Source organism: Mesoplodon densirostris, chromosome 2, assembly GCF_025265405.1.
Source record: "Mesoplodon densirostris isolate mMesDen1 chromosome 2, mMesDen1 primary haplotype, whole genome shotgun sequence".
Classification (NCBI taxonomy): domain Eukaryota; kingdom Metazoa; phylum Chordata; class Mammalia; order Artiodactyla; family Ziphiidae; genus Mesoplodon; species Mesoplodon densirostris.
The window spans coordinates 15,251,299-15,278,314 of record NC_082662.1 but is presented as its reverse complement, the minus strand read 5'-3'; the positions used below and the strand labels follow the sequence as shown (position 1 = coordinate 15,278,314).

The window sequence follows — 27,016 nt, the reverse complement described above, 5'->3', positions numbered from 1 at the left end:
AAATTCTAGCGTCACTACCTATTAAATGTGTGCTTTTTGGCAAGTTGCTTAACTGTTCAGCTTCAGTTTCTTCACTTTAAAAATGGAGGTAGGGGCTTCCCTGGTGGCACAGTGGTTGAGAGTCCGCCTGCCGATGCAGGGGACACGGGTTCGTGCCCCGGTCTGGGAGGATCCCACATGCCGCGAAGCAGCTAGGCCCGTGAGCCATGGCCGCTGAGCCTGCGCGTCCTGAGCCTATGCTCCGCAACGGGAGAGGCCACAGCAGTGAGAGGCCCGGGTACCACACACACACACACAAAAATGGGAGTAATAATGGCTGCTTTGCAGGGTAGCTAAACGATATGATGCATAAAAAGTGATTGGCGTTGTGCCTGGCATATAATACACCCCAGAAAAGTGCTATTTAGCTATGGTCCTCACGACTCCCTAAGTATCTGGCAGGGCAGAGGACAGTGGTCTCGGGGGCTCCTAGAAAGCCACCAGGGACCATGTTCCAAGGAGGCCAGTGTGGCTGTAGTTTGGGGCACACAGTGCACGAGAGCACAGGCAGGGAAGGATGGGTGAGCTGGGGCCAAGCTGGGGAGGCCTTGAAAGCCAAGGCCAGGAGCTCAGCTGTGATCCTGCAGCAACGTGGATTCCCAGGGGCTGTTAGAGCCAAGGTGTGATAGACTCAGAGCTGTCCTTCAGGGATTTAAACTGTCAACCTGAGGCAGACAGGGAGGTCCAGACAGGAAGTTATAAGGGTCTGAGCTTGGGGTGTGGCAAAAGGGGGAGGAGTCTGGAGAGAACTGATAGACACTGTGAATTAGTGCTGGGGCTTTTGACCTGCTGACACGGAGGGTGAATAAGGGCAGTCCAAAGAGGACCTCCCCATTGTACAGATGAGGAAACTGAGGTCAGGAGAGGGGAGAGCTAGGACAAGAACCCACACCTCCAGACACCCTGCGCAGGGCTCTTCCTTTCATTCTATGGGTTGGGTCTCCCCCACCCCCCACTGGTTTACATACACCCAGAGAGGGCCAGGGCCAGGCCCCAAATCATGCAGCAAATCCTGCATCTTTCCACAGCACCCAGAGGCCTCTCCCTGTTGTTTTCAATGTCTGTGGGTTGACTCCACTCCAGGGGAGGTCAGGGGCGAGGGAGGGGGTGCTCCCTCTGGAGTTGCTAAAGACACAGCCAGTATCTTTCAGGGTAACTTTGAGATTTGGGCTCTTTCAGCTGGGCTCAGAGCCCGGGGTGCCCCCCGGGGCAGTTCATTTCATTACAAGAAAGGACAATCTTGCACTCTGGCAAATTCACCTTTCTCCAGGGTCTGCCCTGCACCCCACAGTTCACACATGCCTTTTTATTTAATCCCCACACCGATCTCATGAGGCTAGGATTATTATTCCTACTTCAGTAGCAAACAGAGGCTCAGAGAGGTTAAGTAACCTGCCCATTCTCACACAGCACACAGAGCTGATGTCCAGTCCAGGCCGGCTGGAGTCATGTTGCCTCAATGTTCCTCGAGTGTAGACACACACGTCAGCAGGAGCTGGTCAATGATGTAGGTCTGTTACCAGGGGCTCAGTGCTGATACAGATGGAAGAGTCACTGCAGCTCAGAGCAGAAGTGGTTCCCATGAACTGGTACCAGGAAAGGGTTCTAGGAGGAGGTGAGGCTCCAACTGGCCCTTGAAGGAGGATCGGGGCTTGGCAGGGGTGGGCAGGGGGACAGTACTGGGTTTCCAATCCCCTTTTTGTCCCTTGGAGCCTCCTCCCCCCATGAGCCTGAGCCCCAGGAGCAGCATTCAGACCTGTGACATATCCACCTAGGCTGGGCATTTTATAGCAGGCCCCCAAGGCTCCTGCTAGGCCATATTGTTGGGGCAGGAAAGGACCAAAACAGCATTCTGCGGACAAGGGACTTTGATTAAAACAGGTCCCTGATTTGCTGGAGCCGTCTCCCTCCATTCCACTCCTTGGGGGCAGTCACCTTCAACGTTAGGAATTTTCAACTTTCCTTTCTGCCAACACCCCTGCCCCTGGGTCCTGGATCCAAGGGGGGATACCTAGAGGGGGCTCCCTCTGCAGAGGTGATGATGGATTATTGGGCTGACAGATGGCCCCCCTCTCCCACTCCCACTTCCCAATCTCTTTGCTGCTGTTCTGCTGCTTTTACCAAAAGCAAGGTGCTCGCGATGTAATATGGCAGGGAGGTTAAGAGCCAGGCCCTGAGGTCTGGCTGTGTGATTTGAATCGCAGCTCTGCTGGTTGTGCAAACGACACAGAGTTTCTTTTTTGTGTGTGTGTGGTAGGAAGGCCTCTCACTGTTGTGGTCTCTCCCTTTGCAGAGCACAGGCTCCGGACGCGCAGGCTCAGCGGCCACGGCTCACAGGCCCAGCCGCTCCGCGGCACGTGGGATCCTCCCGGACCGGGGCACGAACCTGCATCCCCTGTATCGGCAGGTGGACTCTCAACCACTGCACCACCAGGGAAGCCCAACACTGAGTTTCTTAACTTCTCTGTGCCTCAGTTTTCTCACCTGTAAAATGGGGTTAGTAATAGTCCCAGTTATTGTGAGTGTTAAATGAGATGGTGAGTGACAAGCACTTAGTGTGATGCCTGGTTCTTAGTATCAGTGGCTGCTGTTTTGGAACAACTACTATGGGTCAGGGGCGGGACACGTGACCATGTGCCAGCCCCAGCTTGGTCAGGCTCTGGCGTGTGGGCTCCATTTGCCCCCCTACTCTGTCTCCTGATGGGAGCATCTATGTCCTTTACTCCCAAATGCTTGAAACATCAGGGAGATGTGACCTGACCTCATCTAAATGGCAGAAGGCGTAGGTGTGGCCGGGTTAGCAGGACATGCTCTGTACACTGCCAAATGGGGTTCTCCTGGACCACCCAGGCTCTGCTGTGCCCTAAGAAGGGATCATCCTAATTCCAGCCTCCTCCCCTTCCTTCAGAGCCCTCAAACCTCTCTACCTGTCCCGGGTGCTTTCCTGCTCCTTGGACAGCGACAGGACCCATATGTAAATGTCTGTGCAAACCCCCTGGTGTTAGGTTGCCAGCTCTCCAGGGAGGCAAAGTCACCTCTGGGACCTCCACTTCCCAGCCATGGGAGCCCAGGGCAGGGTGGTCTGCTCTCTGATCTTCCTGCTGCGGGCCCTGGCTGAGCTGACTGAGAACTCGGAGTTCCACTTGCTTGGGGATTACCTCCTGGGTGGCCTCTTCACTCTCCATGCCAACGTGAAGGGCATTGTCCACCTCAACTACCTGCAGGTGCCCAAGTGCAAGGAGTGAGTCTCCAGTGTGAGGCTGGAAGTGATGGTGGGGTCCGGGCGGGAGCCGAGGCTGGTCCTGTGGCCCTGGGGAGGCCAAGCCAAGACCAACAGGTCAGAATGTATCTCCTCATTCATTGCCAAACCCCCATCCTGGATGCACCCCACTGGCTCTCAGGGAGGCCCGGTACAGTCTGTGTTATTAAAATCTATGGAGACTATGTCCTGAAATTTTGAAACCTGGTGTCTCAATGTCACGTCTCTTACTAAAGAGTTATGGGATGTTTGAGCCTAGAGGGGTCTTAGAGACCATCAAAACCAACCCCCGTCTCTCTGGCAGCAGCGGGACTCCCCATGAGTCCATGCCAAGGCCCGGCTGTTATACCTTTGGGAGGCAGGTTCTCAGACTGGAAGGAAGGTTTGTATTTTCCCAGGGCTGTCGTTGGGTGGGCAGGGGTGTTTCCAGGATCGGGGGAGCTTTCCTCTGCACTCCATCCCCTGTGAACCCACTGGGGTGGCAGCATCTTTCAGAGACTGAGTGGGCCACCTTCGGGCAGGCATGAAGGCTGGGATACTGGAGCCAGTCTGGGATTATAAAATAGTGATCTTGTGCAGAGAGGGCGAGGCATTCTGAGAAAGAGAGAGAAAGGAAGGAGAGCGCAAAGATGATTAGAGCCTGACTATAAGAAATGAACCATTTATAAGATGTTGGGGAAGATTGTATGCTGGCTTGAGAATGGTGAGGGTGACTGTACTAAGCATGATGTTGGATATTTTGATGCTTGTGATGATGGTGGAGAGTCTAGTGAAATGATGGTGGTGATAGAAGTGATGGTGATGTTGATAATGTTGGTAGTAGTAATACTAGTGATAAGGAAAATGGAGTACGGTGATGATGGTGGTGGCAGTGGTGATGGTGATGGTGGTGGTTGTGGTGATAGTGAAGGTGGTGGTGGTAGTGATACTGGTGATGGTGGCGGTGGTGATAGTAGTGATGGTGGCGGTGGTGGTGGTGATGGTGACAGTGATGGTGGTGGTGGTGGTGATAGTGATGGTGGTGGTGGTGGTGGTGATGGTGATAGTGATGGTGGAGGTGGTGATGGTGACGGTGATGGTGGTGGTGGTGATAGTGAAGGTGGTGGTGGTAGTGATACTGGTGATGGTGGCGGTGGTGATAGTAGTGATGGTGGCGGTGGTGGTGGTGATGGTGACAGTGATGGTGGTGGTGGTGGTGATAGTGATGGTGGAGGTGGTGATGGTGACGGTGATGGTGGTGGTGGTGACAGTGATGGTGGTGGTGGTGATTGTGATGGTGATAGTGATGGTGGTGGTGGTGATGGTGATAGTGATAGTGGTGGTGGTGGTGATAGTGATGGTGGTGGTGGTGATGGTGATAGTGATGGTGGAGGTGGTGATTGTGATGGTGATGGTGGTGGTGGTGGTGGTGGTGGTGATAGTGATGGTGGTGGTGGTGATGGTGATAGTGATGGTGGTGATGGTGATAGTGATGGTGGTGGTGATGGTGATGGTGATGGTGATAGTGATGGTGGTGGTGGTGATGGTGACGGTGATGGTGGTGGTGGTGATGGTGACGGTGATGGTGATGGTGGTGGTGATGGTGATGGTGATAGTGATGGTGGTGGTGGTGATGGTGATAGTGATGGTGGTGGTGGTGGTGATAGTGATGGTGGTGATGGTGATGGTGATGGTGATAGTGATGGTGGTGATGGTGATGGTGATGGTGATAGTGATGGTGGTGGTGGTGATGGTGACGGTAATGGTGGTGGTGGTGATGGTGATAGTGATAGTGGTGGTGGTGGTGATAGTGATGGTGGTGGTGGTGATGGTGATGGTGATGGTGGTGGTGGTGATAGTGATGGTGGTGGTGGTGATGGTGATAGTGATGGTGGTGGTGATGGTGATGGTGATGGTGATAGTGATGGTGGTGGTGGTGATGGTGACGGTGATGGTGGTGGTGGTGATGGTGATAGTGATGGTGGTGGTGGTGATGGTGACGGTGATGGTGGTGGTGGTGATGGTGGTGGTGATGGTGATGGTGGTGGTGATGGTGATGGTGATAGTGATGGTGATGGTGGTGGTGGTGATGGTGATAGTGATGGTGGTAGTGGTGATGGTGATAGTGATGGTGGTGGTGGTGATGGTGACAGTGATGGTGGTGGTGGTGATGGTGATGGTGATGGTGGTGGTGATGGTGATGGTGATAGTGATGGTGATGGTGGTGGTGGTGATGGTGATAGTGATGGTGGTGGTGGTGATGGTGATAGTGATGGTGGTGGTGGTGATGGTGACAGTGATGGTGGTGGTGGTGATGGTGATGGTGGTGATTGTGTTGGTGATGGTGGTGGTGGTGGTGGTGATGGTGGTGATTGTGATGGTGATAGTGATGGTGGTGGTAGTGAAGTTGATAGTTGTGATGGTGGTGGTGATGGTGATAGTGATGGTGATGATAGTGATGGTAGTGGTGGTGGTGATGATGGTAGTGATATTGATAATGATGGTCACAGACATGGGGTGACTGTGATGGCAGTGGTGATGATGGCAGTGGTGATTCCATAATAGGAATAGTAGGTGTTGATGGTCACAGTGATGATAGTGATGATGGAGGCTATGGTGGGTAATCGTGGTCACATTGGTGGACATTGATAGAGTGATGACGGAGGTCATAGAGATGGTAGTACTGGTGGCAGTGGTAGTGACTGATGGTGGCCACAGAGATCATAGCGTCAGAGGTGGTCATAGGGACGATGGTGATCGCAGAGCTGTGGGATGGTGAAAATGATGTGGTAAAAATGCCAGAACCCTCTGGAGTGGTTCCTTCTTGGGCGATGCCTTGGCTTTCCTACTGCAGGCAGGAGGGACAGGCTGGGTCTCCCCTCCCCGCACCTCCCCTCCCCTCCTCACTCTGGACCCATTGCCCACTCCATCCTACTGCAGCCTCTCCAGGTACGAGATGAAGGTGCTGGGCTACAACCTCATGCAGGCCATGCGCTTTGAAGTGCAGGAAATCAACAATGGCAGCAGCCTGCTGCCCAGTGTGCTGCTGGGCTACGAGATGGTGGACACCTGCTACATGTCCAACACCATCCATCCTGTGCTCTACTTCCTGTCACAGGACAACTATTTTCTGCCCATCCAGGAAGACTACAACCACTACATACCCTGCGTGGTGGCCATCACTGGCCCTGACAACTCCGAGTCCCCTATGACCGTGGCCCACTTCCTCTCCTTCTTTCTCCTTCCACAGGTGAGGCCCCTGGGCCCTGGGGGAAGGGGCTGGGAAGGAGGGCAGCCAAGTGCTTTTCCTGAGGACTCACCACCCCCACCTGTCCCGGGGGTGTTGGATCGGGGAGCAGAAGCAAGGTCAGGACATCCACCCCAGCCCTGGCAAGGTAGCCAGCCTATTGGTTAAGAGCTCAGGCTTTGGAGGCAGAAAGACCTCGGTGTGCATCTTGCCTCTGAGTCTTGGCCATTGTGAGACCTTGAGCCAACCTCTTAACTTTCCCAAGCCTCAGTTTCCCCATCTCTAAAGTGGGATGATGAGAGTCCCATCCTTGGACTGTCTGAAGATTAAAGCGTTCAATTTAGGTAAGAATTTCTAGTGCACAATAGGTAGTCAATAATGTTACTGTTGTTACGTAAAGCATCTTGCATGAGAATAAAAACTCAGAAAGTGCTCAATATTATCCTATATAATTGCCTAGCACAGAATCTGCGTCACAGCAGGTCCTCAGAAAAGTGCTATAGAATTACTACTGCTATTCTAACTATTTTCACCATCATGATCAAAAAGGCATAGTCCAGAACTGGCATAAAATATATGCTCAGTAAAGAGCAGCTAGCCCAAGACTTGGCCCACAGTGGGTAGTTACAAATACTGTAATTTTTGCTGTTGATTTTATTATATCAAGCACCAAGGATCTGACTCAGAGTAGGTGCTCAATCAGTGTTAATATTCTTATGTGAAGAATCTAGTCCAGGACTGAAGTAATTCTTTCATTCATTTAACAAATATTTATTGAGCACCAACTGTGCCAGGTATTGCTGTAGGTGTTGGAGATGCAGCTGGGGAAATGCACAGAAATTTGCCCTCATAGAGTTTATCTTCCAGTGGGGAGAGACAGACGATCAATGTAAATAAGTATGTGATATAGGATGATAGGAAGTGAGAAGTGAAATGGATAAAAGGAAAAGTCAAGTCAAGGTTAAGGGAGGTGGGGCACGTTGGCGGGCAGGGAGATTGGACGAAGGCTTGAAGGAGGTAAAGGAGGAAGAACAGCATCCACGACAAGGGGTCAGCAAATGCAGAGGCTGGGAGGTGCCTGGTGTGTCCATGGAGCTGGGTGAGCAGAACTGGGACTAGTGGGAGAGAAGGAGATGAAATCAGAGCGGTAAGGGCTGGGGTCAGTGATGGAGTCTCTTAGGGACCACTGATGGACTCTGGCTTTTCCTGAGTGGCATTAGGAACTGTTGGAGGGTCTTGAAGATGTGACTGGTGTGTGTGAGAGCAGGATCGCCCTGGAGCCATGCTAAGTGTAGATTGGAGAGGGGAGAGGGGAGAGGATATTGGGGTAACTCATAGCAGGAATGATGGTGGCTGGACTAGGATGGTGTGGGGAGGTGTAGGCACTGAATGGACACACTTTGAAGGTAGATCCAATGGGATGTGTTGATGGCTTGAAGATGGCATGTTTGAGAGAGACAAGCCAATGAGGACTCTACAGTTTTGGCCTGAGTAACTGGCAGGATGGATTCACCATCAGGGGAGATGGGGAGATTGTGGGTGAAGCAGGTTCAGGGGAGACAGGAGTTCAGTTCTGGCTACGTTAAGTTTGAAATGTCAAGGAAGTAGTTGCAGGTATGAGTCTGAAATTTAGCAGAGAGGTCCAGGGCAGGGCTATTGGGAATTGTCAGCATGGATATGGTATTTAAAGCCTTGATGAGATCACCAAGGGAAAGGGAGCAGATGGAGAAGACACAAGGACTGAAGGCTGAGCCCTGGGGTCTTCCAAGGTCAAGAGGTCATAGAGAAGAGGAGAAGAAGCAACCAGTGAAAGGGGAAGAAAACTGAGACTGTGCCATCCCAGAGGCTGCGGAAGGAAATGTGACTAATCTGAGGATGGTGATGGTGAGGAGGAAAGCTTTATGCTCATGGGCACACAGTAGGCACTCAATAAATGTTACTAGATCATGAGAATGATAATGATGGAAATCACCTAGCCTAGGGCTTGGCACACAGTAGGTGGTCAACAGTGCTGCTAAAGGATGAGGTGGGGCTGACGTCGATGAGAAGCATCTTGCCCAGGGCCTGGCATGTGGTGGGTGCTCACTAAAGGCTACCAGGCTGATAACCATCATGAGATGGTGTACATCACTTAGCCCAGGGCATGGCACACAGTACGTGCTTGGTAAGTGTTGCTACAATGGTAATCATGATGATGTTAACATAAAGCACCTAGCCTAGGGCCAGGCACATGATAGATTCTTGTGAAATGTGATTTCAGTAATGACCATGGTGATGATGGAGTAAACCACCTAGTTCAGAGTCCAACATATAGTAGGTCCTCATTCATGGTCATTACTGTGATGTCCATTGATGATGGTGGACTAAACCACTTAGCCCTGGGCGTGGCTGGCGCTATGTGCTCCTCAAATGCCATAAGGATGATGGTGGTGGGTGGAACCCCCCTGGGGGGGGCACCCTGTGAGGCCCTCGCTAATACCTGCTGGACCCTCCCCTCCGGCAGAACACCTACGGTGCCATCAATGACCAGCTGCATTTCCCAGCGGTGCTGCGCACGGTGCCGCGCACGGTGCCAGGTGTGCATCACCAAATGGAGGCCATGGTGCCGCTGATCCTGCACTTCCGCTGGAATTGGATCCTTGTGTTGACAAGCAGCGAAGACTATGGCCGCGGCAATAGCCAGCTGCTCAGCGAGTGCCTGGCCCACCGTGACATCTGCATCGCCTTCCAGGAGACGCTGCCCATGCCGCAGCCCAACCTGACGATGACGCAGCAGGAGGAGGAGCGCCTGGAGGCCATCACGGGCAAGCTGCAGCAGAGCGTGGCGCGTGTTGTGGCCGTGTCCTAGCCAGACCTGGCCCTGTTCAACTTCTTCCGCGAGGTTCTGCGCCAGAACTCCACAGGCGCACTGTGGGTCGCCTCCGAACCCTGGGCCATCAAGCCGGTCCTGCACCACCTCACTCAGCTTCAGCGCACAGGCACCTTCCTGGGCATCCCCACCCTGGGCATCACCACCCAGAGCAGAGTGTGCCCATCCCGGGCTTCAGCTAGTTCCGCGTGCGCCGCTTCCAGGTCAGCTGGCCGGCGCACAACAGGAGCAGCCTGGGGGCCACCTGCAACCAGGAGTGTGACACCTGTATGGACACCACTGAGTCCTTCAACACCATCTTCACGCTCTCTGGCGAAAGCGTGGTCTACAGCATGTACTCTGCCTCCTGGGCTGCAACCAGACCGGCTGCCACAAGGAGGTGGTCTACCCTTGGCAGGTGACGTCTGGCCTGTGGAAAGCCAGGGCCCCATGGAGCAGGTGCAGAGTCCGTGGTTGCCATGGAGACCGCAGAGCTGCCCACTGCTCTGCTCTATCCTCCCCTTCCCTTGGTGAGTTCTGGGCAAATGGGTGGGAGATGCCGTGGATCACGCCCTGCCTCCAGACACATAGGAGTCCTTCGTGGTGACAAAACAAAATTCCTTTAAAAAAACTAACTTAATCATCACCATCCATGATAGTCTGTCCTTGGAGATTTGGGTGAAATTCCCTAGAATGAAGCCCCGCAGGCCGGAGCCCCAGTTCTCCCCACAGCCTCTCCAGGGTGGAGGCCCTGGGGATGAGCTTGTGTATTCCCATCAGCTCTCAGGTTCATGGTCCCAGTTCTGCATGCATCACCTAGATTCAGGCCTGGAATTTAAAGCTGTGTTTTCCTGGTTTATGCACAGGCACACACACACCCTACCTTGAGCCCGTGGAAGGTGTAGAAGGTTTTACTGAGGATCCAGAAGAGAAGAGGAGATACACACCCGAGATGTACGCTTTCCACTCAGCATTACACATCTCTGCTTAAATGGTTCACTGACTTTCTCAGACTTTGGAACCAGCTGCCGACTCTATCGCTCAGCCACCCCCCCCATCCCCGTCTTTATTCTCCCCTGATTCCCCTCAGGCATCTCTGACACAGCCCACCTGTTAGGAGGCAGGTGGTGATGATCTGAGCAGAGCTTTGGAATCAGGCAGCCTGGGTTCAAGTCCCAGTTCTGCCACCACTAGCTGTGCAACTTTGGGCAAGTTATTTAATATCTCTGAGCCTCAGCTTTCTCATTTATTAAACAGAAGGAATAATATGTATGCTGCTGAGTGATTATGAGGATTAATAATAATGTACGTACATTACCTGGTGCAGAGTAGAAGCTGAGTGTCTCCTCCTCTGTTTCTGACACCAGTGTCTGGCCTTAGGAGAGAGGCTGGGGCTTGGGGGTAGAGCCACTGCTGGGGTTGGGGGTGGGGCTAGGTGAGGAAGGGGAATCAAGGCTCAGACCCAAAAGGGGAGCCCGGAGAGACCCAGGCCCCTGCCAATAATAGGCCCCGCCTACTCAGGAGAATTACAGGGAAATGCTTTCTGGCCCCATGTATTGGACCCCTGGAATCCAGGTTCCTCAGCCCAGCTTGGCCAGGTCTCTGCAGGGGTGTGACATGGACACAGGGGCCGTTGCCATCCTCATCCTCATCCTCAGGCTGACCACCGGCATGGAGCCTCCCCACTCTCATCTCCCAGGACCATTGCTCCCAGACCCAGCCACCTGTGCACACGCGAAAGAGACTTCAGCCAGGTCCTCAGTCTCCCGGCAGGGCAGGGAGAAGGCTAGAGATCAAATCCCTGGGCTATCTATCTGTCAGTTCCTGAGGTGAGGTGAGCTCTGGGCCCCCAAGATGTAGTCCAATAGACTCTCTCATTTATGGGGGAAAGGCCTAGGAGTCAGACTGATTTGATAACAAAGCGGGAAGCCCTTTTGGGATCAGCCCAGAGAGGTTCAGTGACTTGCCCAAAGTCACACAGCAAATTTAGGACAGAGCTAGGACTGGAATTCAGGCCAAAGGATGTCCTAGCATGTTCTAGTTCATACCAGCTTCTGCATAGTGAGAATGATGGGGGATGGGGTGGAGAGGGACTGAAAAGAGAGTTGGCTCCAAAGTGTGGGGCAGCAGGCAGGACCCAGGGGGCAGGGGAGACCCCAGTATGTGGGAGAGACAGTGGACTCTAGACCCCCTGTATTGGATCCCAGAGGGATGGCCGAAGTGACTTCCAGGGAAAAGGAATAATATTGACATCTCAGTAGGAGGTGAGAGGTGACTATTTTCCAAGCACTGTTCTGAGCCCCTAATGGAGATTCACTCATTTATTGCTTCAGAGCCCAGAAGGTCAGGCCATTTTGGCCCCCACTTTGCAGAAGAGGAATCTGGGGTTTATAGAGGTTAAGTGCCAGGTCCAAGGCCTCATGGCAGGTGGTAGACCTGATGCCTAAACCCAGGTGCATCTGACTCTAAAGCCAGAGCTCTCAGCCACTGCCTCCAAACTGCCACATTTTTCAGAGTTTTGGAAATCAAGGCCCGTGGGCTGGTAGCATTTCTCCCAGGTCTGGCCCAACCTCTGATGCCAGCTCCACTTCCTTTCCCTCCGGCTCCTTTAGCTACTTCCGGAGATCTGGAAGGTCAACTTCACCCTCCTGGGCCACCAGATCTTCAATGAGCAAGGGGACCTGTCCCTGCACCTGGAGGTCATCCAGTGGCAAAGGGACCTGAGACAGAACCCTTTCCAGAGCATCGCCTCCTACCAGCCGTCGAAGCGGCAGCTGAAGGACATTTGTGACATCTCCTGGCACACTCCTAACAGCATGGTCAGCTCTCAGGAGGGGGGTGGGGAAGGGGGCTGGAGGCTGGGCCCCAGAGCTCATGCTGGGGTGGCAAGGACCCTTTTACCTGGGATTCGTTCTGGACAGCTGGTGGCATCTCTGTTTGTGGGTGTACTGTCTGGGGTACCAGCCTTTCTCCTCTGAGGGAGAACTGTACAAGTTCAGGGCTTTCTGGCTTCTCAGGACCGAGGGGCTCAGGACACACATGTGTTAAAGACTTCAACTCTCATGCCAACCCTGGGAAATAGAGGCTACTCTTCTCCCTATTTTATGCGTTAGAAAACTGAAGGCACAGAGTGGTTGCATGACCTGCCTAAGGGCACACAGCTTCTCTGTGTCTCTCTATACAGCATTCAGGCTACACCCTATCAAGGAATACTCACATTTGGGGGATGATAGCTCTGCTCTCTACCGTGTCCGACATCTGTCAGTCTAAAGCTCCTTTGTTTTACCCTCTTTCTATAATAAGCTGTCAGAATGCTGCTGGGGAGGGGAGGATAGAGACCCAGCCCTGGGGGGGGTGAGGGAGGGAATCCAAAAACTTTTCAGAGTCTTCATCACTCTCCCCACCCCCACTTGACCCCTGTTCCAGAGGCATTGGGTGCTGCTAGTTTCTGAGCTTCTTGGGGATTTTTATGGAATACATTGGGTTGGTGTCTTTTTAGCGTGCTAAGGCTGCCATCACAAAGGACCACAAACTGGGGGGCTTAACCAACAGAAACATATTGTTTCAGAGTTCTGGGGGCCAGAAGTCCAAGATCGAGGTGTTGGAGGGTTGATTCCTCCTGAGAGCTGTGAATGAGACTCTGTCCCAGGCCCTTCTTTCGGCTCCTGGTGATTTGCTGGCTTTCCTTAGCTCCTGCTGCATCACCGGATCTCTGCCTTCATCTTCACATGGTGTTCTCCCCGTGGGTGTGTCTGTCTCCAAACCTCCCCCTTTTATAAAGACATCGGTCACATTGGAGTCGGGACATGCCCTCCTCCAGTATGACTTTGTCTTAACCAGTTACATCTGCAGTGATCTTACCAATAAGATCACATTTTTAGGTCCTGGGGTTAGGACTCTAACAGGAATTTTGAAGGGACACAAGTCAACAAATAAGTGTCTTAGCCTGGCTTTCCCCCAGAAAGCAGAGCCTGAGACAAGGGCTGATGTGCAGATGGTTTATCCCAGGATATGATCTGGGGGAAGAGGAGTAGGAGGCTGGGGAGTATTTAACAGGGAAAGAGGGAAAGTCAGTATGAGGGAATGTTCTCAAGCTGGATGCTGCTGTGAGCCATGGGATGTCAGTCTTACCTGAACCTTCTCAGAAGTCACTTTAGAATGGCCCCCAATGGTGGGAAGAGGATGGCACTGATCCATTGGTTCCATATCTCCCAGTGGTCAAGGGTTGTGCCAGGGGGTATGAATTCCCTGGCATTTCCAGGTCGCGCTCGTGTGATGCCCAGCAGCTCCCTGCGGGCGTCTCACCCTGCAGCCCCTGGGCAGAGAGTGGCCAGTTTGGTCTCTGCACGAGGGGAGTCGAACGAACCCAGCCATGGGCCCTGCTGCTGCCCTGGGTCCCGGGTGGACCTGATTCATCCCTCTCTTTCTGCCGCCATCCATTCTGGATTCCTTCACCCTCAGCTATTGGCTGCTCTAGGTTACTGGCATGTGGGGTGATCCAGACATTCATCCCCAAGGTGTCAGAGGCTGTTGTTACCTTGTCCTCGCTGGCTTGTGGTCCGGTGGCTGTCTAGTAGCAGTCATCACTGGGCTAGAAGCACCAAGTGCCACCTTGGGGAATCGCCTGAATCCCAGTCCTACGCCTTCCTACCCCTAGCAGCACTCCTAGCCCCTCCCGCTAATCCAGGTCATTTACCTCTCCTTTCTTGGCTTTCTCGTTTGCTGGCATGAGACCCCCTAAATGACCAGGTGGTAATGATAGAGCCCTATTGTGTCTGCTGGTGGGAGTATTCCCCCTTTGGAGACCATGCTTTATTCTAGCAGAATCTAAGGTTCTGGAGATGAGAAGCCCTGATTCTACAATGGGCCCCTGCAAGGAATGGTGAGTGTGGCCAATCCTTTTTCCACCCTGTGGTTGCTGGACCCACGTCTTCTAGAGTGATCAAGTTCCATGTGGATCCTGTCATGACAGACAGTAGCAGAGTACACAACTCTGCAACAAGGTAGTGAATGTGATTTGAGATCTTTCTTTTTTAATGTGGGCATTGACAGCTAGACACTTCCCTCTAAGTACTGCTTTCATTGTATTTCATAAGTTTTGTTACTTAAAAAACGTATCTTTAATTATGGTTAAAAAAACCCATAAATGTTACCATCTTAAAAGATTTTTCCCAATGTTTTAATTGTGGTAAAATACACGTAACATAAACTTTACAGTCGTAACCATTTTTTTTTTTTTTTTTTTTTTTTGCGGTACTCGGGCCTCTCACTGTTGTGGCCTCTCCCATTGCAGAGCACATGCTCCGGACGCACAGGTTCAGCGGCCATGGATCACGGGCCCAGCCGCTCCACGGCATGTGGGATCTTTCCGGACAGGGGCACGAACCCGTGTCCCCTGCATGGGCAGGCGGACTCTCAACCACTGTGCCACCAGGGAAGCCCCACAGTCGTAACCATTTTTAAATTGACCATTGAGTAGCATTAAGTACATTTATACTGTTGAACAACCATCACCGCCATCCATCTCTAGAATACTTTCATCTGGCAAAATTGAAACTCTATGCCCATTAAACAGTAACTCCTCCTTCATCCCTCTCCTCCAGCCCCTAGAAACCACCAATCTACTTTCTATCTCTGAATTTGACCACACTAGATACCTCATATAAGTGGAATCATACAGTATTTGTCTTTTTTATTACTGGTTTATTTCACTTAGCATAAGGTCCTCAAAGTTCATCCATGTTGTAACATGCATCATAATTTCCTTCCTTTTTAAGGCTGAATAATATTCCATTTTATGGATATATAATATTCTGCTCATCCATTCATCCATAATGGACACTTGGGTTGCTTCCATATTTTAGCTATTGTGAAATTAATACTGTTATGAATAGGAGTATACAAATATCTCTTCAAGACTGCTTCCATTTCTTTTGAGTATATACCCAGAAATGTAATTGCTGGATCAGAGGTTAATTCTATTGTTAATTTTTTGAGGAACTACCATGTTTTCCACAGTGGCTGTACCATTTTACATTTCCAGCAGTTCACAAAAGCTCACTGTTTGAATTCCTCTATATCCTCACCAACACTTGTTATTTTCTGTCTTTTTTTTTTTTTTTTTTTTTTTGCAGTATGCGGGCCTCTCACTGTTGTGGCCTCCCCCTTTTGCGGAGCACAGGCTCCAGACGCGCAGGCTCCGGACGCGCAGGCTCAGCGGCCATGGCTCACGGGCCCAGCCGCTCCGCGGCATATGGGATCCTCCCAGACCGGGGCACGAACCCGTATCCCCTGCATCGGCAGGCGGACTCTCAACCACTTGCGCCACCAGGGAGGCCCTATTTTCTGTCTTTTTGATAGCAGCCATCTTAATGGGTGTGAAGTGGTCTCTCTTGTGGTTTAGATTCTCACTTTCCTAATGATTACTGATATTGGGTATCTTCTCATGTGCTTATTATCCATTTGTACATCTTCTTTGAAGAAATGTTTGTTCAAGTCTATTTTTTTCATTTTTGAATCAGGTTGGGTTTTTGGTGGTTGTTGAGTTTTAGGAGTTCTCTGTATTCTGCGTATTAATCCCTTGTATATCTTATTTGCAAATATTTTTCTCCCACTCTATAGGTTGTCTTTTTACTTGGTTGATAGTATCTTTTGACGCATAAATTTTAAATTTTTCATTAAGTCCAATTTGACCATTTTTTTCTTCTGTTGCCTGTGCCTTGGGTGTCATCTCCGAGAAACCATTGCCAAAGTCAGTGTCATGAAACTTTTGCCCTGTGTTTTCTTCTAAGAGTTTTTATAGTTTTAGATCTTCCATTTAGGTCATGGATCTGTTTTCAGTTAATTTTTATATATGGTGTTAAGTACAGGCCACTTCATTCTCTTGCCTGTGGGTATCCAGTTTTCCCAGCATCATTGGCTTAAAAAACTATCTTTTCCCCTTTGAATGGCCTAGAAACCTTTGTCAAAATCATTTGACCATATATGTGAGGTTTTATTTTTGGACTTTATTTTATTCCATTTGTCTGTGTGTCTCTTTAGTCCGGTACCACACTGTTTGATTACTGCCACTTTGTAGAAAGTTTTGAAATCAGGAAATGTGATTCCTCCAGCTTTGTTCTTTTTCAAGATTGTTTTGGCTATTCAGTGTCCCTTGAGATTCCATATGAATTTCAGTTTTTGTATTTCTGCAAAAAAAACCTCATTGTAGTTTTGATAAGAACTACATTAAATCTGTAGATTGCTTTGGGTAGTTTTGACATCATAACAATATTAAGTCTGCCAATCCGTAAACATGGGATGTCTTTCCATTTATTTATGTCTTCTTTAATTTCTTTTAGAGATGTTTTGTAGTGTTCATTGTACAAGTCTTTCCCTCCTTGGTTAATTCCTAAGTATTTTATTCTTTTTGATGCTATGGTAAGTAGAATTATCTTCTTAATTTCCTTTTTGAATTATTCATTGTTAGTGTGTAGAAAACAATTGATTTTTGTGTGTTGACTTTGTGTCTTGATACTTTGCAGACTTCACTTATTGGTCCTAACAATTTTTTTGCAGAATCTTTAGGATATTTTAACATATAAGATACCATCTGTGAGCAGGTAATTTTATTGATTACTTTCCAATTTAGATGACTTTTTTTTCTTGCCTAATTGCTCTGGCTAGGACCTCCAGTACTGTGTTAATAGAAGGGGTGAAACTGCACATCTTTGCCTTGTTCCTGATTTTAGAGGAAAAGCTTTCAGTCCTTCTCAATTGAATATGATATTCACTGTTGGCTTTTCACGTAGAGCTTTTATTATGTTGAGGTAGTTTTCCTCTACTTCTTGTTTGTTGAGTGTTTTTCTATCATGAAAGAGTCAAATACTTTTCCTTCATCAATTGAGATGATCATGTGTTTTATTAAATTTATTTTACTTATTTATTTTTGATTGAAGTATACTTGATGTACAATATTATATAAGTTACAGGGGCTCAACATAGTAATTCACAATTTTAAAGGTTATACTCCTTTATAGTTATTATAAAATATTGGCTATATTCCCTATGTTGTACAATGTTTCCTTGTAGCTTATTTTATACATAGTAGTTTGTACCTCTTAATCCCCTACCCCTATATTGACCCTCTTCTCTTCCCATTTCCCCATTGGTAACCACTAGTTTGTTCTCTATATCTGTGAGTCTGTTTCTTTTTTGTTATATTCACTAGCTTGTTGTATTTTTTAGATTTCACCTATAAGTGATACTATACAGTATTTGTCTTTGTCTGACTTATTTCACTAGCATAATACCATCCAAGTCCATCAATGTTGGTGCAAACGGCAAAATTTCATTCTTTCTTATGACTGAGGAACATGTGTTTTTTCACCCTTCATTTTGTTAATGTGGTGTATTACATTGATTGATTTTCATATGTTGAACTATCTTTGTATTACAGGAATAAATCCCATGTGATCATGGTGTATAATCCTTTTAGTATGCTGCTGAATTCAGTTTGCTAGTATTTTGTTGAGAATTTTTGCATCAATATTCATAAGGGATATTGGTTTGTAGTTTTCTTGAAGTCTTTTTGACTGATTTTGTTATCAAATTGATGCTGGCCTCATAGAATGAGTTAAGGAGAGTTCCTTCCTCTTTAGTTTTTGGTAGAATTCACCAGTGAAGCCATCAGATCCAGGACTTTTCTTTGTGGGGAGATTTTTTGATTACTGATTCAATCTCCTTATTAGTTATAGGTCTATTCAGATTTTCTATTTCTTCATGATTTAGTATTAGTAGATTTTGTGTTTCTAGGAATTTGTTTCATCTAGTTTATCCAATTTGTTGGTGTATAATTGCTCATAGTACTCTCTTACAATTGTTTTTATTTCTGTAAAATCAGTGGGAATGTCCTCACTTTCATTTCTGATTTTCGTAATTTGAATCCTCTCTTTTTTTCTTAGCCATTTTAGCTAGAGGTTTGTCAGTTTTGCTGATCTTTTCAAAGAACCAACTTTTGGCTTAATTGATTTTCTCTAATATTTTTCTATTTTCTAATTTGTTTCATTCTGCTTTAATCTTTATTATTTCCTTCCTTCTGCTAGTTTCGGGTTTAGTTTGATCTTCTTTTTCTAGTTCCTTAAGTTGTAAAGTTAGGTTGTTGATTTGAGATCTTTCTTGTTTTCCAATGTAAGTGTTTATAGCTTTAAATTCCCCCCTTAGCACTGCTTTGCTGTATCCCATGTTTTGGTTCATTGTGTTTTCATTTTCATTCATCTTTAAGTATTTTCTAATCATACTTGTGAGTTCTTTGATTCGTTGGTTGTGTAAGAGCATTGTTTAATTTTCACAAATTTGTAAATTTTCCAGTTTTCATTCTGTTATTGATTTTTAACTTCATCCTATTGTGGTCAGATATTGTGTGATATCTATCTTTTAAAATTTATTCACACTTAATTCATGGTTTAACATAAGGTCTGTCCTTATCTGGAAAATGTGCCATGTGCACTTGAGAAGATGTATATTCTGTTGTTGTTGGGTAGAGTGTCCTATGTATATCTGTTAAATCCAGTTGGTTTATTGTGTTGTTCAAGTCCTCTATTTCCTTACTTATTTTCTGTCTGGTTGTTCTATCCATTATTGAGAGTGAGGTATGGAAGTCTTCAATTATTACTGAGGAATATTATGTGTTGAATTGTCTTTTCTCCCTTTAATTCTGATGGTCGTTGCTACATGTATTTTGTGGCTCTCTTGTTAGGTGCATATCTGTTTATAATTATTATATCTTCTTGTTCTATTGACCCTTTTATTGTTATAAAGGTCCTTCTTTTTCCCTAGTAAACGTTTTTGTTGGTATTCCCCACCCCCCGGCTTCCTTTGAGACTTTATCTTTGTTTTTTTTACATTTTGAATATTGTATACCTACGAGTAGTTTTTTAAAAGTATTTATCCCACTTGGTGTTCTCTGAACTTCCTGGATCTGTGATTTGGTATCTGTCATTAATACTTATAAAATTCTCAGCCTATATTCCTTCAAATATTTCTTCTGTTCCTTTCTTTCTTCTCCTTTGGGTATTCTCATTATATGTATGTTACATATTTTGCAATTGTTCTATAGCTCTTAGATATTCTGTTCTCTTTTTTCACTTTTTTTTTTCTCTTTGCTTTCACTTGGGGATGTTTCTATAGATATATCTTCAAGCTCACTGGCTTTTTCCTCAACTGTGTCCAGTCTACTGATGAGCCCATCAAAGGCATTCTTTATTTCTGTTACCATAGGTTTTTTTTTTTTTTTTTTTTTTTTGTGGTACGCAGGCCTCTCACTGTTGTGGCCTCTCCCGTTGTGGAGCACAGGCTCTGGACACACAGGCTCAGCGGCCATGGCTCACGGGCCCAGCCGCTCCGCGGCATGTGGGATCCTCCCAGACCGGGGCACAAACCCGTGTCCCCTGCATTGGCAGGCTGACTCTCAACCACTGCACCACCAGGGAAGCCCCTACCATAGGTTTTTAAAAAATGTGTTGCATTTCCTTTTGGTTCTTTCTTTCAATTTCCATTTCTCTGCTTACATTACCCATCTTTTCTTGAATGTTGTTCACTTTTTCAGTTACAGCTCTTAGCATATTAATCATAGTTATTTTAAATTTCCTGTCTGATAATTGGAAAATCTCTACCATATATGAGTCTCATTCTGATGCTTGTTTTGTCTCTTCAGACTTTTGTTTTTTGTCTTTTAACATGCCTTGTAATTTTTTGTTGAAAGCCAGACATGATGTATTTGTTAAAGGAACTGAGGTAAATAAATTTTAGCATGAGGTTTTATGTTTATTTGGGTAGGAGTGAGGCTATGTTTACTCTTTGCCATAGCTGTGGTGTCAGAGGCTAAAATTTCCTCTAATGTCTCCCTTTTGTGGTCTTCCCTGCTGGCTTTGGGTTTCCCTAGAGACTCCTTCTTAAACAGAATTTGAGCCTTGTAGTTCTTTTTGTTGTAATTCTCCTGTTATTACACAGGAGCCTGAATGATGTGGTGGTAAGATGTGGGAGGAGGGGAAGAATTCTGGAATCATCTGTGACCAGGTTTTATTCTTTTGGTAAGCCTGTGCCCTGGGCTGTGCCCTTCACACGTGCCTCTCAGCTCTCCCCACCTTCGGTGAGACAGGAAGGCTAGAGGGGGGCTGCAGTTGGGTACTTCCTTTCCCCTATGTCAATTCAGCTGTGGTAAAATAGTTTCCCTTGAGGGCAGACCTTTGTTAAGGAGAACAGAATGCTCTGGGTGTATTTCAGAATGGTTGCTTTTTCCTCTCCCCTTGCTGGAGAGCAGTCTTTACCCTGAAAAGCTGGTGGGGCTCCTGAGGTTAAGGATGCACTCCTAGAGGTCTCTCTCAAGCTAGTCTGAGCTCAGTCCAAGCAACTGGTCGTTTGCTCTCTAGCAGCTCCTACCCGTTGCTGCCTCCAGCAGCATTTCCTGCTCCTGCTAAGCTGTGACTTTTTGTGTGCACCTGTCTCCCCAGTTTTGGGATCTGTAGTTTGCCCCATGACCCCAATTCTCTGATGGACCTAAGAAGGGTTGTTGATTTTTAGCTTGTTCAGCCTTTTCCTTGTTGTGAGGATGGAGGTGATGACTTCCAAGCTCCTTACATGCCAGACCAGAAACCAGAAGTTCCCCATTCTCTCCTGAATCTACACCAACAAGGCTTTCCACCACATCACTCTTCTGAAACTGCTTTTGTGAAGGTTACTGATGTCTAGATATTGCCAATCCAACCATCGTCATTGTAGTCAACCTGTGAACAGGTGTGACACAGCTGATTACTTCCTCTCTTTGGAAACAATATCTTTACTCGAATTCTGGGCCAGTCTCTCTCTTGGTTCCCCTACAGCTATGACTACTCCTTCTAGGTCTCCTTTCCTGGTCCCTCCTTATCCCCTTGACCTTTAAACCCTGGAGGGTACAAGAGTTCAGCCAATGGACTTATTCTCTTCTCTGTCTACATGGCTGGAAATATGATCCATAGATTTATAACTTCCAATTTTATATCTTCAGACTGGACTTCTCCCCTCAACTTTAAGTCAAATATTCACCTGCTTATGCAAAGTTGCTCCCCCACGGTCTTCCCATTCCAGTAAAAGGCAACACCATCTTTCTGTTGTTTGACCAAAAGCACTGAGTCATCCTTGACTCCTTTCTTTCTCATCCAACCCAGCAGTAAATCTTGTCTAGCCTACTTTCAAAACACATCCAGAATCTGACCACTTCTCACCTCTTCCACGGCTCTCTCTTTAGTCAGAACTGCCACCATTTCTCAGCTGGGCTATTACAGTAACACCCTGCCTGGTCTCCTGTTGTGCCATTACCCCTCGTGATCTATATTCAGACGGGGCAATCCTGTTAAAATGAAGGTCAGATCCTGTCACTCCTCTGCTTGGGATCCTCCAGTAGCTTCTCATTTCATTCAGAGTAAAAGCCAAAGTATTTTGACTGCAACTCTTTGAACAGATCCACTGTTCTTCCTCTTGCTCATTCTGCTAGAGCCACGCTGGCCTTGCTGCTCCTCGACTATGTCAAGTCTCCTAACCGCAGGACCTTTGCACATGCTGTCCCTGCTGCCTAAACAGATATCTTCATAACCTGCTCCCTCCCAGCCTTTACATCTTTGCTCCAATGTCACCTGCTGGATGAGGCCTTCCTTCCCCTCTCACCCAATGTGAAAGTGAAATCAGCTCCTCCATCATTTTCCATATCCCTTGCATGGTTTTATTTTCCTTCACAATATTTACCACCATCTGTTGTATCACAAATTTATATGTGTGTTGTCTCTCTTCCCCATGAAAATATTCATTTCATAAGAACAGAGACTTTGTCTCATTTGGTTCACAGCTACATTTCCAGTGCCTGGCATCGGTATGTACTCAATATGTTTTGAATGAATGAATGTGTGAATATCAGGTTGAGACTCCATGGGTAAGAGGTAGGATTAATTTGGTTACTTAGGGGCTCAGAGTTAGTGTAGAGATGAATTTGGAGGAGGGGGAGAATACATGGCAAGGGAATGGTGGGGTGTAGGTCTGGATAAGGGGTGTGTGTGTGTGTGTGTGTGTGTGTGTGTGTTGGTGTGCATATGCCTGCACATGTGTGTGGTCCCACAGGAGGCAGAAAACACCACAGAGGGAAGGCTGGCAGGGGATCAGACTTAACTTGGCTGATGGAGAGGCTCTTCCATGAGGTTTCAGGGAGCGAACAAGACATCCAGAAACATCATCTGATGCATGTGCAAGAGAGACTAGAGGGGTGGAACAGGAAAGCAGGTGATCTCTGAGAGGCCAGAAGAGAAGGGCTCTGAGGTCGAGTGGTCCTACCATGGCTCCTCTTGTCTGGGCCCTTGGTCCTTTATCTGTGTACTCTTGCAACACCCTCCTCATTGGTTGTCAGAATGATTTTTATACAACCCGAACCCAATCAGGCCACTCCCCACTCAAGAGCCATGGCTGCTTCCCACCACCCCGACATTTTTAGTGTCATAGTTCAGTCTTCCACCCTCTCCCACCCTCTCCCCTTGCAGCCTGACTTCAGCCAGGCTCGGACACACCCTCTTCCCAAAAATGCCATCCCCATCCTCTCCTCCACCTCATTGCTCTTACTGTTTCCTCTACTTGTAATTCATTCACTCATTTAATAAACAATCATTGGGGCTTCCCTGGTGGCGCAGTGGTTCAGAGTCTGCCTGCTGATGCAGGGGGCACGGGTTCATGCCCCGGTCCGGGAAGATCCCACATGCCGTGGAGCAGCTGGGCCCGTGAGCCATGGCTGCTGGGCCTGCGCGTCTGGAGCCTGTGGTCCGCAACGGGAGAGGCCACAACAGTGAGAGGTCCGCGTACCGCAAAAAACAAACAAACAAACACACAAACAATCATTGGAGGCCTCCTCTTTGCTGGGCACTCTTCTAGTTTCTAGAAATATAGCAGGGACACACAATAGTTAAGAATCTGCCTGCCAATGCAAGGGACATGGGTTTGATCCCTGGTCTGGGAAGATCCCACATGCTGTGGAGCAACTACTACTACTACTACTACTACTACTATTATTACTACTACATGTTCCACAACTACTGAGCCAGTGCTCTAGAGCCCGCGAGCCGCAACTACTGAGCCCACGTGCCGCAACTACTGAAGCCCACGTGCTTAGAGCCCGTGCTCTGCAACAAGAGAAGCCACTGCAATGAGAAGCCTGTGCACCGCAATGAAGAGTAGCCCCTGCTCGCCACAACTAGAGAAAGCCCACATGCAGCAATGAAGACCCAATGCAGCCATAAATAAATAAATAAATAAATAAGTAAATTTATTTTTTAAAAAAAAGAAAAGAAATATAGCAGTAAAAGCAATAGACGTGGCCACTGCCTACCTGCTCTTGCTCACCTGAAAACCCCTGCCCCTCCATAAAAGATGTGTTAATTAGGACTCTTGGTGGTAAGTGACAGAAAGCAATATAAGCAAAAAGTTAGTTTATTGCCTCACATCATTGAAAATCCAGGAGTTGACCTGAAGGGAAGCTTCAGGCAAGGCTGGATCCAGGGTCTCACTCTCTCCATCTCCCAGATCCTTCCTCAGGCATGTTCTCCCCCAGAAACCAGCGGGCTGCTAACAGCTCCAGAGTTATATCCTATTCACTCAGCAACCTCAGAAAGTCTCCGTCTCAACAGCTGGGTAATGTTACCCGAAGAAGGTGGATTAGGTCTTTGCTGGGCGAAACTAAGAAGGTGCCTACTGAGGTCCAGTTCTAATGGCAATCCCAGCACCCCTCCCCCTCCCAGACAGAAGCCAGTTCCCCTCCCCTGAGCATCCTGCTGGGGATGAGTTAGAGAGGGTAAGGGAGCCCCCAGAGAGTGGGAAAGAGGACTCAGGGTCTTTTGCTCTCCTCCCTCCAGACCCCTGTGTCTATGTGTTCCAAGGACTGCCGTCCTGGGCAAAAGAAGAAGCCAGCTGGCATCCACCCCTGCTGCTTCGAGTGTATTCACTGCCTCTCTGGCACCTTCCTCAACCGAGCTGCAGGTATGATCCATGGGCCCACATGCTTGCCTTGCCACTGCCCTGCCCTGCGAGGGGGATGGTCTCCAGGGCCCTTCACCTTTGGCAGGGTCTCTGGGGTCTCCCCCATGGTACGTAAGTGTCCAAAGGCCAAGGATTATGTCTTTCCCACCAGAGGGTGAGGTCTTGGGAGGAAGGAATTATAGTTATTAGACTCTGAGTCAAGGAGTCCTTGGTTCAAATCCTGCCTCTATAACTTCCTGGCTTTGTGACTTTACCTGGCTGAGCCTCAGTTTCCTCATCTGTGAAATGGGATTGCTGTGAGGAGTTGATGAGTCAGGGGGTGTAAGGGACTCAGTGAGCATTGGTCGCCCTTAGCTCTCTCTCTCTCTCTCTTTCTCCTGCCGTGGCCTGGCCCAGTGCAGGCCCAGTGGATGTAGATGCTGAGAAGGCAGGTTCAGCTGATGGGAGCTGCTGTGGGCTCTTGCAGGTGAATTCGACTGCCAGCCCTGCCCAAGTTACGAGTGGTCCCGCAGGAAAGACACCTCCTGCTTCAAGCGGCAGCTGGCCTTCCTTGAATGGCATGAGGCACCCACTATCACTGTGGTCGTGCTGGCTGCCCTGGGCTTCCTCAGCACCCTGGCCATCTTGATAATCTTCTGGAGGCAGTTTCAGATGCCCATGGTTCGCTTGGCTGGGGGGCCCATTGCTTCCTGATGCTGACGCCGCAGCTGATGGCATACGTGGTGGTCCCCGTGTGTGTAGGGCCGCCCATGGTCTCCACGTGCCTCTGCCTCTAGGCCTTCCTCACGCTCTGCTTCACCATCTGCATCTCCTGCATCACCGTGCGCTCTTTCCACATCATCTGCATCTTCAAGATGGCCAGACGCCTCCCACGTGCCTGTGGCTTCTGGGTCCGCCACCATGGGCCCTACGTCTTCGTGGCATTCATCACAGTGCTCCAGACAGTCATCGTGGGGAGCAGCATACAGCCCGTGACCACCAACCCCACTGGCCGCACTGACCCCGATGACCCCAAGGTCATGACCCTGTCCTGCAACCCCAGCTACCACCAGGGGCTGCTGATCAACCCCAGCCTGGACTTGCTCATCTCCGTGCTGGGCTTCGGCTTCGCCTACATAGGCAAGGAGCTGCCCACCAACTACGACGAGGCCAAGTTCATCACCTTCTGCATGACCTTCTACTTCACCTCTCCGTCTTCCTCTGCACCTTTGTGTCTGTCTACGAGGGGGTGCTGGTCACCATCCTGGGCCTCTTGGTCACTGTGGTCTACCTCCTGGGCATCACCCTGGGCTACTTCGGCCCCAAGTGCTACATAATTCTCTTCTACCTGGAGCGCAACACGCCAGCCTACTTCAGCAGCATGATTCAGGGCTACACCATGGGGAAGGACTAGCACTCCTATCGTCTGCCCATTGGGACGAGGACCTCAGCGTTGGGAGATGGAGGCCGGGGGCTTGCTTGTTCAACTCCAGATAGATGCAAGGAAGCCACCCCCAACGATTACCAACATGCCCTGGTATCTGATTTGGCGTTCCTCGTGGGTTCTCTGCGTCCTGGCCATTTTTACCCACCTAGCGATGGGTGCCTAGAAACATTTGTCCTTCGTTCCTTTCCCTCGAGCTGTTTAGCTTGCCAGGCAATGCCACCCCATTCTAGAAAAACAACCCAAGCTGACCTATTGGTCTCCAAGGACGGAGTCCAGTTTGGCAGCCTACAAGCGCCATCTGGTGGTCACTGTGGGTACCTGCAGGTTCACGGTGAAGGGACGCCTGCTGGAGGGCTGGGCTGGGGTTGGAGGATGTGAGCTCAAATAATGCGGCCCTGCCTCATTCACAAGCTGCCCGTGTGTCCGCGTCTCATCTCCGAGATTCCCCCAGAACACGAATCCCCGCTTCTCTGTTGTCTCTGAGTACGGCTGAGCCCATAAATGCTCGGGAATAAACCTCGCTTGGGTGAAACGAATGAGTTTCCTTCTTGTTTTCCGGGGGTCCCCTAAGAAGATGTGGAATTGGAGACCTTGGTTTCAATCCCAGCATTGCCACGTCCGAGCTGTGTACCTTGGGCCAATTATTTACTGCCCCTGAGCCTACACTTCCCCGTTCCTAAAATGGGAACATTGAAGGATCAGAGATAAGGGGTGCAAAGTGCATATATTAGGTACTCAGTAAATGCCAACCGTTGCAAATTCACATGTCCCTGGAACCATCAGGGGCAAAATAAGACTGTGTTTCCTTTTTACACCCTGATGTCCGTGGTATATCTTCTAGTCCATGGCACTAGCCTCTGTTGGAAACTGGCCCTCACCCAGTAAATTCTGGGTGTTGTTATGGGGTGCTTGAGCCTCTCACGTGCTCCAGAGCCACTGGGTACCATGGCACTGCCAAACCCGGGAGAGGCTGCTCTGCTGGGTGTGGCCGTGCGCATGCCAACCACCGCCGATGGAGGGCCTTAGCTGCAGGAGGGGCCCTGTCTCCCCTGTTCAGGGGTCAGACCTGGCCTCTGACAGCTCACCAGGGAGCCACAACTTCCATACTGAGGCCTCCAAACTGCTGCCTGCCCAGAGAGGGTGAGTGACCGGCTCAGGTGCGCCCAGCTCCAAGTTGGGAGAGGGAGAGTCAGA

At 48.9% G+C, this 27,016-nt stretch overlaps 1 protein-coding gene across 1 annotated transcript; it reads left to right on the top strand.

Annotated features, from left to right (window-relative positions):
• The first annotated feature begins 3,098 nt into the window (after window positions 1-3,098).
• Window positions 3,099-25,789, top strand: TAS1R2 (taste 1 receptor member 2). The gene is given in 10 exon segments (XM_060080282.1): window positions 3,099-3,280; window positions 6,227-6,527; window positions 9,028-9,543; window positions 9,546-9,732; window positions 9,735-9,790; window positions 11,985-12,191; window positions 24,273-24,396; window positions 24,863-25,075; window positions 25,078-25,581; window positions 25,584-25,789. Coding segments are annotated over 10 exon segments (2,496 nt in total).
• The last annotated feature ends 1,227 nt before the right edge of the window (window positions 25,790-27,016 follow it).